Source organism: Gymnogyps californianus, chromosome 3 (assembly GCF_018139145.2).
Source record: "Gymnogyps californianus isolate 813 chromosome 3, ASM1813914v2, whole genome shotgun sequence".
Lineage (NCBI taxonomy): Eukaryota > Metazoa > Chordata > Aves > Accipitriformes > Cathartidae > Gymnogyps > Gymnogyps californianus.
In genome coordinates, this window is record NC_059473.1 from 34,943,017 (window position 1) to 34,959,513 (window position 16,497).

General features: G+C 58.4%; 1 protein-coding gene across 2 annotated transcripts in view; it reads right to left on the reverse strand.

Moving 5' to 3' along the window:
* Positions 1 to 6,487: 6,487 nt before the first annotated feature.
* The window catches only part of TMEM63B (transmembrane protein 63B), a 47,721-nt gene continuing 37,711 nt past the window's right edge, over positions 6,488 to 16,497 (reverse strand). For both annotated transcript variants that reach the window (XM_050893354.1, XM_050893353.1), the window contains 18 exons: positions 16,308 to 16,450; positions 15,982 to 16,033; positions 15,589 to 15,697; positions 14,991 to 15,061; positions 14,063 to 14,143; positions 13,805 to 13,928; positions 13,584 to 13,717; positions 13,297 to 13,434; positions 12,865 to 13,018; positions 12,490 to 12,596; positions 11,597 to 11,683; positions 10,121 to 10,186; positions 9,819 to 9,981; positions 9,546 to 9,651; positions 9,221 to 9,388; positions 8,964 to 9,079; positions 8,649 to 8,729; positions 6,488 to 7,601 (listed from right to left, as the gene is read on the reverse strand). In XM_050893354.1, the coding sequence (XP_050749311.1) occupies positions 7,437 to 7,601; positions 8,649 to 8,729; positions 8,964 to 9,079; positions 9,221 to 9,388; positions 9,546 to 9,651; positions 9,819 to 9,981; positions 10,121 to 10,186; positions 11,597 to 11,683; positions 12,490 to 12,596; positions 12,865 to 13,018; positions 13,297 to 13,434; positions 13,584 to 13,717; positions 13,805 to 13,928; positions 14,063 to 14,143; positions 14,991 to 15,061; positions 15,589 to 15,697; positions 15,982 to 16,033; positions 16,308 to 16,450 (2,065 nt within the window). In that variant the 3' untranslated portion in view covers positions 6,488 to 7,436. The remainder of the gene's footprint in view (positions 7,602 to 8,648; positions 8,730 to 8,963; positions 9,080 to 9,220; positions 9,389 to 9,545; positions 9,652 to 9,818; positions 9,982 to 10,120; positions 10,187 to 11,596; positions 11,684 to 12,489; positions 12,597 to 12,864; positions 13,019 to 13,296; positions 13,435 to 13,583; positions 13,718 to 13,804; positions 13,929 to 14,062; positions 14,144 to 14,990; positions 15,062 to 15,588; positions 15,698 to 15,981; positions 16,034 to 16,307; positions 16,451 to 16,497) is intronic.

The following is a 16,497-nucleotide window of genomic DNA, read 5'->3' on the forward strand; positions in this document are numbered from 1 at the left end:
GCGCTTCGAACGGGCGTGACACAGCTGCCGGGCACGCCTGGCCCCGCAGCCCTGCCCCACGGCAGCCCCTGCGGCGAGGCAAGCCCAAACTCCCCTCCCTGCACCCAGCTGCCCTCGGCCCTGCTCAGGCACCCGTGGCAGGAGCCGGTGCTCACACCCACCGTGCCGCCCAGGCTGGAAGGGGCCTCCGGGGGCCGTCCGGTCCAACCCCCCCCACGCAAGCAGGGTCACCTGCGGCAGGGCCGTGGGGAAGGTGCCACCAGCACGGGCCCACTGGCGTTTGCGGCTTACCCTGCCCCACTCCCCAGCCACCTCAGCTCCTGCTCGGCGGGGCTGGTGCCGAATACTCCGGCGGTTTCTCCACGCGAGGCAGCACAGCAGTCCTTGGGTAAATAACCCAGGAGCCAGCAACCCACTCAGAGCAGTGGGCTAGGATGCCAGCGCTGGCCTGCTGCCTCCCCAGCACCCCGTCCCAGGGGAGCAGGGTGCAGCCTGGCTCTGGAAAGCCGGCTCTCCTTGTCTTGAAGGGCTGTGATAGCTAAGGGAAGGCAGGCAACAGCAAAAAGGGTGCAAGCTCTTCGCATGTGCACAGGGCATAAACCTGGCTGCTAACCCAAGGGGCTGCCCTAACCAGAAGCTTTTCAGGAGGAAAATCTACGCCGCCCCATCACTCTGCCTGCCCTGGGATGCTCTAAACCCACTATCCTTCTCCAAGGCAGCACCAGCCCTTCTCTCCTCTACGATGGCCCCAAATCTATGGAGCTCAGCCCTTTTCCATCATCTCCTCCCTCCGACTCCGCTCCGCAGCCAGCACCCTGGCAGACTCTCCCAGTGGCAAGGCACTTGTTGCCTGCAGAGCTGGCAGGATCGCTCCACTGGTCCGAGCCACTGGCCAGAGCCCAGGGGGGCTGCAGAAGGAGGAATCCCAAATGCAGCCGCCCGCACAGCCTCCAGCTCCCACCTCGCCACCTCCCCAGCACTCACACAGCAGCCTGCCAAAGGCCGGGGAACTCCTCCTGCCCACAGCCCCTGCCAGGCTCCCTGCACCCTCTCCCACCCTGCCTACCGGCACTGGACATGGCCGCGGACATGGGGAGCTGCGTGCAGCCCAGACACGGGCACCGTGCGAGTTATTCTTAGCTCTGTGGCTCAAAATACTCAGGAAGGTTGTGCTCAGTGGCAGACGGAGGTCACGCAAGCGCAGAGCAAGGAAAAACATTTCAGACCCCAGGATGGGACAAAAACCACGTGGGGCCTTAAGCAATGGGGCCGGTTGCTAACACCCCCCCTGGGCCGATGCTGATGGACACTGCAGGTTCTCCACAGGGGAGGAAAGGGTGTTCAGAGACAGGCCGAGCCCCCAGCGCAGTTTTCCACGCCAGGCAACATCCAACAGCAACATGATGCTTTCCAGTATTGGAGGCACCTCTGATCCCTCCCAGGTGGGAGCAGAAAGACACACCGGTCCCCGCAGGGTCCTTGATAACCTCCTGCACCTTTGCGCATACTGAAAAACCCCTGGACAGCATCATTGCTGAAGTCTAGCCAAAAATCTCTGCGGACCTCTGGTTCGCCAGCTGCTCTTGGAGATCGAAGGAAGGGGGAGCTCCCTTCCTTAAAACCAGCCAGGCCGAGCCCAGACACCGCATCCTGCCGCATCCTCGGCTCGGGGCAAGGAGCCACAGCCGCCCATAGGGTCCCACACTGCGCAAGCAGCTCTCAGGCCCTTCCCAGCCCTTCGGGTGACACAGATCCTCCTTCCCCACAAGCTCCCCTTTATGTCCCCGCATCCCCTCGACGAGATGCGGCGTTGGCTTGGGCTCGGCATCGTATCCCGGCTCGCTGCGGTACCCAAGTTTACACGCCGCCCAGATTTAGGAAGCCTCCGGGTCTCTGCGGCTGCGTTATCTAATGCAAAAATCCCCGCGGATAAAAAGGGGATTGGGGGGGGGGGGGGGGGGCGGGGATAGGCAAGCCTGGAGCAGCTCAGAACCCGGGGGAAGAAGCCAGGGCGGGGGCCTCCGCCGCCGGGCGGGCAGGGCTCCCCCGCCGCGGGGGCATCCGCCCCCGCGGCGGGGGAGCCCTGCCCGCCCGGCGGCGAGGGCCCCCTCCCTCCCCCGATGCTAACTCCGTTCTGGGGGTCAGATAAGGGTAAGGATGGGGATGGGGGGGGGGGGAATGATGGACTTACGGAAGCTGCCGCCGCCACCGCCCTGCCCGCTTCAGCCCAGCCCAGCCCGGCTCGGCTCGGCTCGGCCCGGCCCCGCGGAAGGTGGGGTTTCGGCGGGCAGGATGTGCGAGCATAAGCCGGGAGGGCGGTGGGAGGGGGAATTAAAGGCGCAGCGACCGCTCACAGCTAACCGGGAAGGGATTTCTCGGGGCTGCTGGTGCGATCCGGGGCTGCTGGGGGTGCTCTTCCCAGCTCCCGGGGATGGAGGAGTAGCGCCGGGCTGGGCGCGCTCCTTCCACCTTTGCTCCGAGCAGAGGGCTCGGTGCAGACAGAAACCGGGGCTGAAAGGAGAAGAGGAAGCGACTTTCCCCTGGGAAAGGGTTTTGGGGTGACATGGCACTGCCCCACGCTGCTGGCACCACAGCTTAGCTGGGTGAAGCTCTGCACTGCGCCTCGTCCCAGGGCTTGTTGACCTTGGTGCCAGGGCTGAGCACAGTGGTCCCAAGGGGTGTCACCCACCATGGGGTCCCTTCTCCTTCCCTTGTCCCTGGGGAGGCTGTACCCACACTACCTCACTCCTGCAAGCCCTGGCAGTCACGGCCGGCACCCACCCCACCAGCTGCCCTTTGCTGTTGGGTGCCGGCAGGGCCCACCCCGAGCAGGTCCCACTGCCCTGGGGCTTCCCGCAGCAGGGCTGCCCATGCGTGCCCTCCATGACTCACCGTACGGCTATGCTGGGTGGTGCTGTTGCCAGCGGGCATGGCCACAGCGCGGCTCAGCATGGCACTGCACAGCCCAGTGTGGTGCAACATGGCTTTGTCTGGCATGGCATGGCCCAGCACGGACTGGCACAGCTTGGCCTGGTGTGGCTTAGCCCAGCATAGCCAACATGGCTCAGGACAGCATGGCTTGGCCTGGCACGACTAGCTCAGCTCAGCCCAGTTCAGCATGGCCTGGCCCAGCCCCACCGGCCCCAGCCCCGCGAAGAAGCTCTGCACTGCCATTCTTCTCCTGCCAGGGCTGAACATGGTGACCCCAAGGGGTGTCGCCAACCGTGGGGCTCCTTCTCCTCCCCTCGTGCCTGGTTGCAGCTGGGGAGGCTGTGCCCGTACTGCCTCACTGCAGGAGCTGGTGTCCAGTTGCTCCCCCAGGCTTCACAGACTAGCTGCTTTCTAATCCACCCTGCCTCACCCCAGGGGGGCAAATCCTTGCTAAGCAGGGAGCAGGTTGCATATGGCGTCAGGAGCTGTGTCCCTTGCCTGAGGGAAGGGCAACCAAGACATTCAAAACCAGCTGCAGCATGGTTCTGCTGCCGCACCCACAAGGGAACGCTCTGGCCCTGGCCAGGACCCACTGGAGCTACCCTGTCCCCATCCCCACCTAGGAGAGCCTGCCACAGCCACCTTGTTCTGCCCACCCTGGCACGGAGGCGGCTTCGGGGTGCCCTGCTCTGGGTTGCCACAGCAGCCGCTCCATCTTATCCTCAGCCAGAAGGCGGTTGCGTCACTGCCTGTAGGCTGGAAGCACAGGGGGGGTCCCTGCTGGGGTTACCAGCCAGCTCTGCACCGAGCTGCAGGCAGCAGCGTGCTTTCAGACAAGGAGCAAGCAGACCTGCAACGCCAGGACTTGTTCCTGCTTTGGGCTTGTGCCTGAACGGCTCTGCCAGCTTTTTCTCTGGCCTTGACGACCACTGACCGCCCTGCCTGCTCAAATCCACCCAGGACAGTGCCCACCTTTGTTGTGACCCCGTTCTCCTCCTGTTCGTCTCTTACCTCATTACCCCTTGGTGGCCTTTAAAGCTGCTTTCACAGCTGACTCTCCTGGGGTAGGAGACAGCTCCTGTGTAATCCTGTCACGCAGGCTGTCCCGTGTCCTGCCCCTTGTGCTTGAGAGCAGTTTCCGTCAACCACCTGAACAAATACCTGCGCAATTTCCTTGTTCCCTTCCCTCAAGCTTCCCTTTGCAGCGACGCCTGCAGGGACTTGGCAGTGGGCACCGTTCTTCTTTTGGTCTTTGGTTCTCTTTGTCTGTGCCCAGGCGTTGCCTCTTCCCAGTCCTTTGGCTGCAGGCTGCCAGGGGAAGGAGAACTTTTTGTCCCCTGCTCATGCTGCGCTGCTGGCACACGAAGCCACAGAGCCTGAACACAGCGAGGTGGGAATGGAGCTGGGGTCACTCATCCGTCTCAGAGGCCTGCCCCACACCTCGCCTTTCCCTTGCGCCATTCTCCGAGCAATGGCTGCTGCACACAAATTAATGAGCACGCAGCAGCTGCCTGGGAACCACCCCAGCTCCAGCCTGCACCAGAGAGCAGCAGGGAGCAGTCCTGGGGGCTGGCTGTTTGCTGCCTGCCCGAGCTACAAGCAGCATCACACGGCAGGAAAGCGCTCCCAGCCAAGCTGCTCTCCAAGGGTCCAGCACCCCTCACCCTTTCCCAAAGGCTTTAGCTGTCCACCCAAACCAGGCTAGGAGACAGGTTCCTGGATGGAGACGGCAGGAGCAGCCATGTAAATTGCTATCGGGACTGTAGGGTTGGGCTGACATCTGCCACTGAGGCTACCAGCAAAACTCCCCTCCCCTCCCACACCACTCCCCCAAGCATCTTCCCCCATCCCAGCCTCAGTGCATGCAGCTCCCCATCCACCTGCTTTTAGCAGCAAAGCCTTTGATGCCTCTGCAAGCTGGAGGGAGAGCCCACTTGGGCTGGGAGAGCCCATGAGCCACGGCCGGGTTCCCGGCAGCAAGGGCAGGGCTTGTGCTCACACAGGAGGAGCGCACAACCCCCCCACTCCTCCTTCTGCACCACGCATGCTCCTGCATCCTTGCTGCAGCTGGGGTCCTCTCCTCCCAGGTCCCAGCCCCCAACCCACTCCACAAAGAAAAGACTGCAAGAACAATAGCTCCTTTTTTTCCTTTTTTCTTTTGTACACAAATATATACAGGGTATTATACACATCTCTACACAGACAGTGCCACTCGGAACACACAGCTCTCCATGGGCAGAGCCCTGACAGCCACAGAGACAGCCCCAGGCCATGGCCGTACCTACAGAGACTGGAGCATCCCAGCCCACCTGCTGGACCAGGGGCAAGGACGGTAGGTGGGTGCAGGAATAGGGAAGCAGGATCAACCATCCTCCCCAGCCCAGCCTGGGAGTGGGTGGGGAGCTCTCAGCTCACGTCTTTTCATTTCTAGCCCATCCCTGGAGGGGACGGGTGACACTCACTGTGCCCCTCTGCACCCACATGCACTCCAGCCCTGTCTGAGCCCTGGGAGCCGGGGTGGCCTGCCCTCCCCACGCATCAAAGACCCACATTGCTTCCCCTCCATCCCCAGTTTCCTCTGGGCCTGGGATTCCTATAGAGAGGTGTACAGGAAAGTCAGCTATGTCCTCCGCAGAGCAGCCCCCAGCCTGCTCCGTGTCTCTGGCTCCCCTCCTCTAATGGGGGGCGAGGGAGACAAAAGCCATGGGATATGACTGCCCTCCCCCAGAGCGGAGCTGGGCAGGGCTGACGCTTCACTTGTTCAGGTCTATTAAAGTGCTTGGAGCTCCAGGGGCAGCACAGGTGATTGAAAAGGTAAATGACTATCCCCTTCCACCCGGCCCCGTCAGACCCTGGAGGGCACAGCCCCAGGGAACCAGAGCAGCACCCACAGATGACAGGCAAAGGGAGGGTGGTAGTGTCCGCAGTGAGCACCAAACAGGATGGTGGCAGGGGGTTGAGGGAAATAAATATAGCTCAATAGCAGGGAGATTTATTATTTTCCTTTACATTTTACACAAGGGGAGGGGGGAAGCAAGTGAGGGCAACTGATCCTGACCAGAAACCTCCTCACAAAGAGCTTTCAAACAGGGTCAGACCTCCCTGTGGATGCCAGGGGCTCCAGTCCACCTCTCCTATCCATTCTGTCCCCTCACTGCCTGTGGAACACAGCTATCACCAGGAAGGGGGCAAGGGTAGAGGTAGGGGAGGAACAGCACCCCTCTCTCAGGCTGGGTGATGCCAGGGGAGCCTACACCCAAGTCAGGGCAGGTGAAGAAAGCCAGCACAGCCCCACGAGGCTTTTGTGCTCCTGAAGATGGTGGGCTTGCTTGGAGAGGGCTCCCAGGGGCTGCTCTCCCACGACTCCCTCCTTCTCCGACCGCCTCAGCTGGGGGAAGACCCTGTGGCAGCTCAGGGAAGGCAGCCCTTGGGGCCCTGTCGCAACCAGGCAGCGCTGACCCCGCAGGGTGCCAAGGGCCTGCAGTCCAGGACCCTTTCTCCCCTCTCCCTAGCACCCAAGAGACCCCCAGCATAGCCACCCCCCCACCCCCCCCAGGCCTGACCCTGCTGTGTAGACACAGGGCAGCAAAGGCGGTCGCAGTACCATGCGAGGGTCAGGTTGATTTTTTGTTTGAAAGGGGAGTAAAATGTGCAAAAAAAAATGCCACTTAAATTGATGCTGCAATCCCCTGCCTGTGCCCCTGGGGGAGGAGGGGACAGGACCTGGGGGAGAGGCTGCCTGCGCCTCTTCCTGCCCATGAGAAATGCCCTCAGTACCCCTCACCCTGCGAGGGGCTGCCCAGCTCACGCCAGCCCTGTGCCCCTTCCTCAGGGTGATGCCACCCCTGACCACAAGGCCAGGCTGTCACCTCCCCTGGGGGGTGCAGGGGGGAAGTCTCAGTCACCATCCCCTGCGCCTGGCCCGGCTCCTGGCACGTCACACCAAGTGGATGCTGCAAGGGGTTGAGAAAGGGCATGCACAGGCACAGGGAGAAGGTGCAACAAAAGCCACCCCCCTCCCTAGGTGAGGCTTCCAATACACTGACTAAAGCTTTTCGTTTATCAGCTTCCTGTAAATCCAATAAATTATTAGTGTTTCTTGCCAGGAGGACGGGGGACAGAGGGGCCTGCTGAGAAGACCCCAAAGGTTCCCCTTGTGCCCCTCCCCACAAAGCACCCAGCCTTCCTCCTCCCTGCAGGTCCAGAGCAGCACCGCGGGGGTCACAGTCCCCCTCCTCCCCAGCCCCCGGGGTTTTGGGGTCCGGGGACGCATTAAAGGTAGCTAGTAAAGAGCATGCCCGCTGAGCTGCCGGGCCGGCGCAGGGGTGGAGGGGCAGGGAAATGGAGAGCTTGCAGCAGGGCCCCTGCCCTCACTGAAGGCAGCAGCCCCGGGGGGCGGGTGGGCGAGGGCAGCGGCCAGCACCCTCAGGTGCCTCTCCCTAGGTCTCCACGCGCACAGCCTGCCCCGCTCCTGAGCCTCCTTCCCCTCCCGCCCTCTGAGGTCCCTACTGGTGGATCTCATTCTCTATCAGCCTGTCCTCACACGACTGGAAATCCGTGTCGTTCATGCCATCTGCGTTGATGAGCTCCTCATCCTGCGACCCCTGCTCCTCCGACTCCATTGCTTCACCCTCCGGCGAGGAGTCCTGCAGCACTTGTGCGATGTACTTCTGCCAGGGCCAGGCACGGGGCGGGCGAGGGGTGGGGAGAGAGCAGAAACACACGTGAGGCTGGGGGGCTTCTTGTGGCAGCAGAACAAAACACACAGAGCACCATGCAAGAGGTTGAGCGTGGCGACACGCTGGGAGGGTGAGGAAGGGTCCAGACTCCATGGGATGTGGAGTAAAAGCAGGACTGGCTTGGCCCTGCGACAGTGGATGTGCCAAATCCCAGCATCCTGGGACAGGTAGCACCCTCAGGGAGCCAGGGCTGGGAGAGCACGGGGCTTCTCAGCTCTTTGGAGCCCATGTGGGCTGGAAGACTACACTCCCTTTTTTGCCAGTGGACGTGTCCCTCTGAGGCTGTGCCTGCCTCTTATGGGGAATCTTTTGGAGAGATGCCGCTGCCTGTAGGTACACAGAGACTGAGAAGGAGTCTGGATCACATGTGCACACCCCAGCCCTGCTCTCCCAAGGAAGCAGGAGGCTCTGCTTTACCCCATCTCTGCATGTACCCCCTGAACAGCTCCGCGCAGACCCCAACTAGAAAAATCTCGTGGTGGAAAGAAGCAGCTGGAATGAGCCAGTGAGCCAAGGAGTTCAGAAAACTGACTCTGGGATCTTAGAGAGTTTGGCAGGGGAGGGGAGAGTCCCTAAAGCACTTTTGTGGCCTTCATGGCCCACGGAGACCCCTTTGTGTTGGCACAAGGGCCAGCCCGGTAGGTGACAGCCTTTGCTGATGCGCAAGCATGCAAAGATGCAGAACGAGAAGGGAGACTGACCCGGCTGGATTCACTGTCCCAGCTGAGAGAGGCAGAAAGTAAATGCATAGTGCCTGAGGAGCAGCGGGAAAGGGTGCGCATGTGCGTGTGGGGTTACACTTCATCACCCAGCTCAGGTGAGGGGCACAGCACCCAACACTTGCCTCCAACCCTCACTGGGAGACTCCAGGTGCTGCCTCAGAGAGGTGAGGAGCAAAGTAGTCAGACAGAGTTACCTCCCCCTTCCCAAACCTGGGTAAGAGTGTGCCAGGGCATGGAGGTGGGGACAGGGACTCACAGCTGATTTGGGAGCTGGCAGACTGGTGGCAGGTCGCCCGTTCTGCCTGTTTTCTATGGTGTCCACCTCCGTGTGGTCAATCTGGAGAGGAAAGGAGAAATTGAGAGACTGCTGGGGCAACACGCTTGCTGCCCCACCACAGGAGCAGCATACAGGCAGCAGGAACAGCCTTGGGACTGTCTCCTCTGTGAAGCCAGGGTTGAGAGGCTCTGCTGGGGAGCAGTCTGGGGCCCCCCCAGAAACCCCACTGTTTCACTGCTGAGCTGTGCTCCCAAGGAGAAGGGTCCCGCATCCCTACCCAGCATTCCACCTCACCTTGTAGTTGTGAGCGCTGAGGTATTTGAAGTGCCCGAAGCAGACGTGACACAGGCAGATCACAATGGTGATCACAAGGACCACAAAGGTGAACATGGAAGTGGGGGCCAGGAACCCTGGGGCAAAGGAAAACCAAAGTGGCGGTGTCAGAGGGACGCTGACACCATGCCCCATGGGTGGGGGCTGCCAGGACCGCAGCCTGGCCAGGGAAGCAGCTCTGTAGGAGGCCGGGGCTGGCATCCCAGCCCAGCACTCACCTGTGCGCATGGTGGAGAAGAAGAGAAGCCAGAAGAGGCAGAGGATGGGGGCTGCCACCACCTGGTTCACAGCCCCTGAATGGATCTTCTTGTCCAGCTTGGCAGGCAGGTAAGCATAATACAGGTTGTATCGGTCCACCAGGTGCTTAAGCAGCATGTACATGAGCCCTGGGAGAAAGGGAGGGATGCTAGCACAGTGGGGAATCAGCCTCTTTCCCAGTGCCTCTGACCGACAGGTAATATCTCCCCCACGCCACCCTTCTTGCCTCCCCCCCTCAAGCTCTCCCCAGCCTCTGACACAGGGAGGCAGAGGGGTATCACTTACCAAAAGGGACAATGATGGGGCAGGTGATGCTGTATGTCATGACCACAGTGAAGACGCACATCATCCAGGCATAAGCAGCCCCAAACTGGAACTCGTAGGCCTGGTGCTGCAAGAAGGAACAAAGACCCATCAGCAAGACCCTGGGAGCTGAGTGGGGCTGTGCAACACACGCAGTTGTACACACAGCATCGGGCAAGCCCCATCGAGGCCCCATCGCAGCGCTCCCATCCCCAGGTGGAGGCCGCAACCCACCCCCTCAGCCCCACTACATACTCGTTTGACATTCCTCCGCTCGGCGGCCGAGCGGGCCAGGCAGAGGCGTATCATGTACATGAGCAAGCCGGGGATGCGCAGCAGGTCCATGGCATTCCCGATGAAGGCAGAGGCGATGACATAGTTGACGAAGAAGGCCCCGTTGTCCGGCAGGAACACACACCTGGGGAGGCGCAGTGAGAGCAGGCTGCGGGAGGCGCTCCCTCCTTCCAGGGCAGCAGCCAGGAGCCCCCAGTACCTTTGCACGCCAACAAAAGCCTCCCCCCATTGCAAAGAAGGGCCTTCTGCCCAACTCCACTTACTCAAATCGCACGGCAGCTTCAGCGAGGAATTTTTTGTCAAACAACCAGCGGAAAAACACATCTAAGCTGTGGGGGAGCGGAGGAAGAAAAGAGGAACAGTCAGAAGCAGTGATAGACAGACATGCACATGTAAATATGTGGAAGCTGCTCTAGAAGGACCCAAAGCTCTGACCATAGACTGTTTTGTTCCCTCTTGGGATGTGTCACCAGCAATTATGTAAATCGGACACTGGTAAAAACAGTGCAGCACCCAAAAAGGGATGTAAAGCTTCCCAGTCTCACGTGTGTTCTTCTCCCTTTGCCCTGATCCTATCAGTACAGTATTTTCCTCTCCCCTCTGTTTGGGCACAACATCCATACAAGGAACAGGTGACTGAGTCTACAGAAGAAACTGGTTAGGTACAAGGTACCCTCCAACACAGAGATTAAAAAAATCCCTTAGGAGAAACAAATCCCATTTTCCTCAATTCTGATTTTTTGACATAAAACCGTCCAATCCTCTGGCACCTCAGATACTGGTGGAGTACAGAGCTCCAGAGGCAACAGCAGGGAGACCACGTCCTCAGAAGGAAGCATGGTCTGTTTAACAGTATCTGGTCAAAATGCAAACCTTCCGAGAGCATTCACTTGCCTAGATCGTAAGGTTATATGTAACAAGACATTTTTAATCTGGCTGGGAAACTTCGCTGTAGTCACCCACTGGGATGGAGGACTATTCTGCCTCTATCAGAGGGTTTGTCTATTCTCAGGAGCTGCCTGATTTCAACACTGAGGGGCTGTATCCCAAATCCTGAGTTTAGGGGGGTGTAGAACCCTCACCCTACAATGTGTAACTCCCTACCATAGTGAGGACCCCCCGTCCCACTCCCACCCCCTAGATTTTCCTTCCTCACACTGTTTCCCTACTCAGCCACTGTTCAGTGCTGGAAGCCCATGCTGATGGCTGGCAGCTGATACACCGCTCTTTGCCACAGGGCATTTCTATAACCTCTGCAGGAAGATTTGGGGCTCACATCCAAACAGTTGAACATTGCTGCAGCCTACACATAACTATCTCACCCAGCCAAGCAGTGCAACCTACTCAGTTCTGCCTCAAACAGGGAATTCACTTGTTTTGTGCAAAATTCAGAGTGCGCACGGAGCACAGAGGTGGGGAGTGCTTCCTTCACCAGCAGACCTCGAGCAGACTTTTCACATGCATCCATCAATCGAGCCAATTTTTGCTGCATTATTTCTAACACCATGGCACATGTCAATGCGTCTGCAGATTGATTCAGTAAGCTCCTAGAAACCCAGCCAGGTATGGTCTAGCCTGGACCCCCAACCAGAACCAAATGCCACCTTCCCAAGGGGATGGTGGCCAGGGCACTTGTGCAGCAGGGAAAGGATGTAGTGTAGGAGAACAACCAGGGGTACATCTCAACCCTCCCTGTGCTCCAGGTTTCTGCACTTGCTTTCCCTTCCCACCACCCCTACCTGCTCAGGCCCAGCGATGGCAGCAGCAAGACCATGAAGATGAGGAAGGTGTAACACTTGTGCATAGTCGTCCTGTTCTCTCCAGACCTGAGGGCAAAGAGGAGGCTGTTAACCTTTCACTATCACCCCGCCAGCCCCAGGAGCGGTGCCCCCATCACTTTCTCATCAGAAAGCACTTTCCAGTGTCCAATCTGAATCCCACCCAGTCTACTACTGGTACATAAATATGCCCCCTTTCCCTCCAGTGTGTCTGAGGTCTGTTCTCAAGTCCCTGTTCCTCCCCCCTTGTCTGACAGGCCCTCCCACCCCTCGTATCTTTAGAGGACTCTCTGCAATCATCTCTCTTGACCTGCAACCCTCAGAGGTGGTGACATCCTCCCCACCAGTCTATGCAACACAGAGCAGAAAACAAAGCTTACATTGCACATCCTGTGGGGAATGTGCCTCACAAGCAGCACATTTCTAGTGCTCTGCACTTCAAGTACCTTCCCTATGGCCAGAAGCCATAGCAGCTAAGGCAATTTTCCCTTGGAAAAGCTATGAATTACACACGAGTACAGACACACCACCCCTGCCCGCTCACCTGAGCCAAGACTTCCCTCGCTACTAGCATTTCTCAGTGACCAGCCCCAACTCCTCCCAGCTTTCCTCTTCTTGTAGACCTATGTCAAAGCTCTGCTCAGACAACCACGCTGCACAACAGCTAAGGATTGGCAGAACAGCTGTCCACAGCAGACCCCAGGTGTCCAAGAGGTGCAACATAACACCACATTTGGAGTGGAAGACAGAAGTTCAAGCACAAGGATCCAGCCAGGAGCTTTATGTCAGTGAGAAGTGTCTAGCATGCTGCCTGGCCACTGGTATGACTAAGAACAGGCGCTGGCTGTCCTTACCTGGTCCAGTGCGCTTCGAAGAAGGCAGAGTAATACACGATGGTGGGCAGCAGAGCCGAGAAGCACCACAGCAGCAGGGTGGGGAAGAACTGGGTGATGATGGGGTTCTGCAATGAGGCAGAGAAGAGACCATGCATTACATGGTGCGGCAGCTCTTGCGCCAGTCACAGGTACAGCCGCCTTTGCCGACACCGAGCCCCCAGCACCACGGCTGCCACTGCACCCTGGCCAGGCTCACCATCTCCCTCATGGTCAGGCTGACAGGACCTGGGCAACGCTGACAATCTCTCTCCCTACCCCCTCCCATGTAGGAGCTGTTGTGCCTCGGGGTGCCTCCCATGCTACCCATCCTGCACCCGTCTCTGAAGGCCTTACATTGAGGTACTCCACAGGCTTGGTGACATTGAACTTGTCCATAGTGGTGATGATGATAGCAGGGGTGGTGAGGAAGAAGAGGAGGATGAAGAGGACCACGTTGATCACAAGGCAGCGGATCCACCAGATGAAGCCCCGGATGGAAAGGTGTTCCCTGGGAAGGGGGAAGGAGGGCATCAAGATGGCTGCATGGGGGAGAAGGGCAGGTCCGGGGCCTCACGTGCACACCATGGCCCAGCCTGCGTGAACAGCACTTGGGGCGCCAGCCCAAGGCTTTCCCCCTCCAAGTCAGATCAGACCTCTAGGTCAGCCAGGCTGGGCTTCAGCAAGAACAACCCACGCAGTTACCAGAGGAGCAGATGGGGAGGGAGACAGGGAGGGTGCACCCCTTTCCCATTGGCAGGGCCCGCTGAGCCCCACAGAGCTGCTCACCAGTAGATGTTCTGTGGGTCAGGGGCATAGCTGACGGTCCAGTTGGAGACGTGGAGGGACTCGCTGCAGGAGGAGGCCCTGGGCTCCCCACGGCATGCACAGCCCTGGCACTTACAAGCATTGAAATCTTTGAGGATTCTGGAGAAGAAGAGAAAGAGGGAGATGCTGACACAGAGGGCTGGCAGGGACAAGCTGAGGGGGATGCCTTAGTGCTGGCTTTCCTCTGATTTACAGTGAGAGCTGGGACAGGTCACCTTCCTGGGGAGGACAGGACCCTTTGCACTCACATGGCTGTGATGGTCTCATTGTGGAAGGTGACAAAGGCCATCCCCAGAGGCTTTTCGTTCACCTTCTCCTTCTCCCGCTTGTAGTCATCTTTGAGCTTCTCCTCCAGCTTGGTGTAGTACTCGATGGCCTCCACCTGGGCAGAGGGACAGGGGTCAGAGCAGAGACCTGGGGACCTAAGCCCCCACGTACCCCATCACCCAACACCTCCCACTCCACCCACCTCCTCGCAGCCCCTGATGACACAGCAGCACAGGTGGCCACAGGGCTTGGGATTGATCATGGATGGGGTGTTCTCCTTGCTCTGCAGGTTGGTGAAGTAGATTCGCCCACGCTCAGCTTTCTTCCTGAAACAGGAGAGCAGAAGAGAAGGAAGGAAGGAAAGAAAGAGGGTGGCTCAGAAAAGCTCCTGTAGCACCAGACTTGAGAGGGAGCCCGTGGCATCGGCCCACCCTGCCTTCTCTCCCAAACCGGGGGTTACCTCTCCGCGTCGAGGAACATCAGCCGGGCCACGTCATAGCAGGGCCGGGCCTCCAGGACGGTGCAGTTGGCGTAGGCCTCCCTGCGGACGAGAAGCACCAGTTCATCACACCTGGCACCAAAGGCTGTACCCTCAAGCAAACCGCACATGTCCAGGGCTTCTCTCCTGCCCTGGGCCAAGCGTCACGACACACAGCAAGAGCTTGCTGGGGGCAGCAGGGGAGCCTGCAGGCTCTGTCCTTTAAAGCAGAAGCAACATACGGGGCAAACGCTACATCCTCCAGGCTCTGGCATGAGGAGCCTCTTTGGACTTTCGCCCTGTGGCAGCAAGGTACCCCTCTGACCCACACACCCTCCCATCCTTCATGGGCCACAGGGCTTGGAGTCAGAAAGAGGCGGAAGGGCTCCCTAAGGGTACAAACCATTTCTTCTCTCCCCATGGTGCTTTTAGTCATGGCCCTTCTAAACATGGCCCTGACAGTGTGTTCACTGAGGTCCTGACAGAAGAGGAATTTAATTTTTTTTTGTTAAAAAGAAAAACATACTTTTCTACAAGGACTGTGATCAGGGCAGAAGCAGCAGCACAACATCCCATAATCACTGCTTGAGTGCTTCCTGCCTGCATCTCATCTCTGAACTTGACTACATCTTAGGACATGCCCTGTCCACTACTTACCACACTGACCCCCTATGGCTCTGCAAGAGATAGCTGGGCATATCCCAAGGCACAAAACCAAGGACAGGGCACATTCAGATAAAAATTTGTGCAAAAAAATAACAGTGAGATGCCCAAAATAAAAGTGTTCACCGATTTTTACTAGCTTTCTGCTCTCAATGTATTATTGCCATTCCAGGTAACACTAGCACTACCCCAATAAAAGCATCCCTGTTACAGAGTAGCCTTTAATTAGGGACACAGTGAGACTTACTCAAAATGCTTCTTGATCTTCTCTGGCTCAGCATATTTTGAGATCCCATTGATGAAAAGAGTTCGCTTAACCTGGAAGGAAGGGGGGGGGGGAGAAGGGGAGAGAGCAGGTAGGTGTGGATGGTGCAAAAGACAGGATTGCAAACCCCCCGAAGGCCTGAGTCAGCGATGGGAAAGGGCAGCCCCATCACTTCTAGCACCCAGGGCTCCCCCTCTCCTATACTTCCACACTAGCTATTGGCATCCTGGTGTGCTGCAGATTGACAGGCTAGGGACTTACACTGCAGCTGCCTGAACAGAAACAGGGGGTACCCTTAAGAAATGAAGAAGGCAAAAGCAGCTGGAGCAACCCCTGAGGAAGGCATGGGGTCCCCCCACACGTTCACCCAGCACAGGCTTCTCCCGTTTCCCCACAGGCAGTCAGGGCTGCTGCTCTGAAGGAGATCTGCCTTTGGCCACGTAGAATAAATGAACAGCCAAAACAAGACAGCCCCAAATTGCTGTGGGAAGTGGGGTGCTCAGCACTCTCTTCAAGGCCACTTGACTTGACAGAAGGGCATGGGAAAATGTGCCTGGGAGAGCGGCCAGATCCTGCTCACCAAGTCATCCTCTTTGTAGCGCATCTTGGAGGTGTGCCGGCGCATGCTGTACACCGTCAGCAGCAGGTACAGGAAGGCAAAAGACGTGTGCAGCCACAGCAGGTTATTCCTGTCACAAGGGAGACCACAAAGGTCAATGCAAGGTTGCCACTACAAGTCTGTGTATGGCTGGTCAGGCCCTGAAGGCGCTGGGGCCACGAGCGTAACTGGCACGGCACCCACATGCCCTACAACCAACTTCCAGGAGCTCAGCCTGGAAATTGGAGCAGGGACAGTAGCCTCACAGCGAGGGCAGAAATGCAGCCTTCAAGGAGGTGAGGCTCTGCAGCAAGTGGACTTTTACAAAATACCCCGAGGGCTTCAATTATCCGTCCCACCTCTGCCCACACATACCCAGAATTCAGGTTAGCGATAGTTGTCCTCCCAAAGCTGTAAGCGTTGTTTTCTAGGGAGAAAGAGGCAGACACAAGCACATTCAGTTACACTGAGTGGCACAGAGCACCACTGGGGTGCTTCCACTACAGCAGGAATCTCACCTGCAGAACACCCCAAAACCCAAGCTGCCCAGGATGACCCTCTGGATGCACCACGCTCAAAGCGGCACAGCAGTCAGGGTTTGTCTGTGTTCGTCCTGTCCTGCCCTCCACTGCTCCCCAGTGGTCTGGGACATGGTGTTGAAAGCAGCTCCCCCAGCCCAGCCAAAGGCTCCCTGCTCTCACCTAGCAGGTCCCCTGAGAAGTTGACAGGTAACACGATGCCCACAGAGAGCACACCCACAGCCACCAGCAGCCCGATGATGTGCCTCTGGAAGGACAGGTAGTGCACTGCATCACCCCCACACTTGTCTCGGATCTCGTCATCCCTGCCGGGAAGAGAAAGGCTGTCAGGCAATCTTCTACTTTCCCTCAA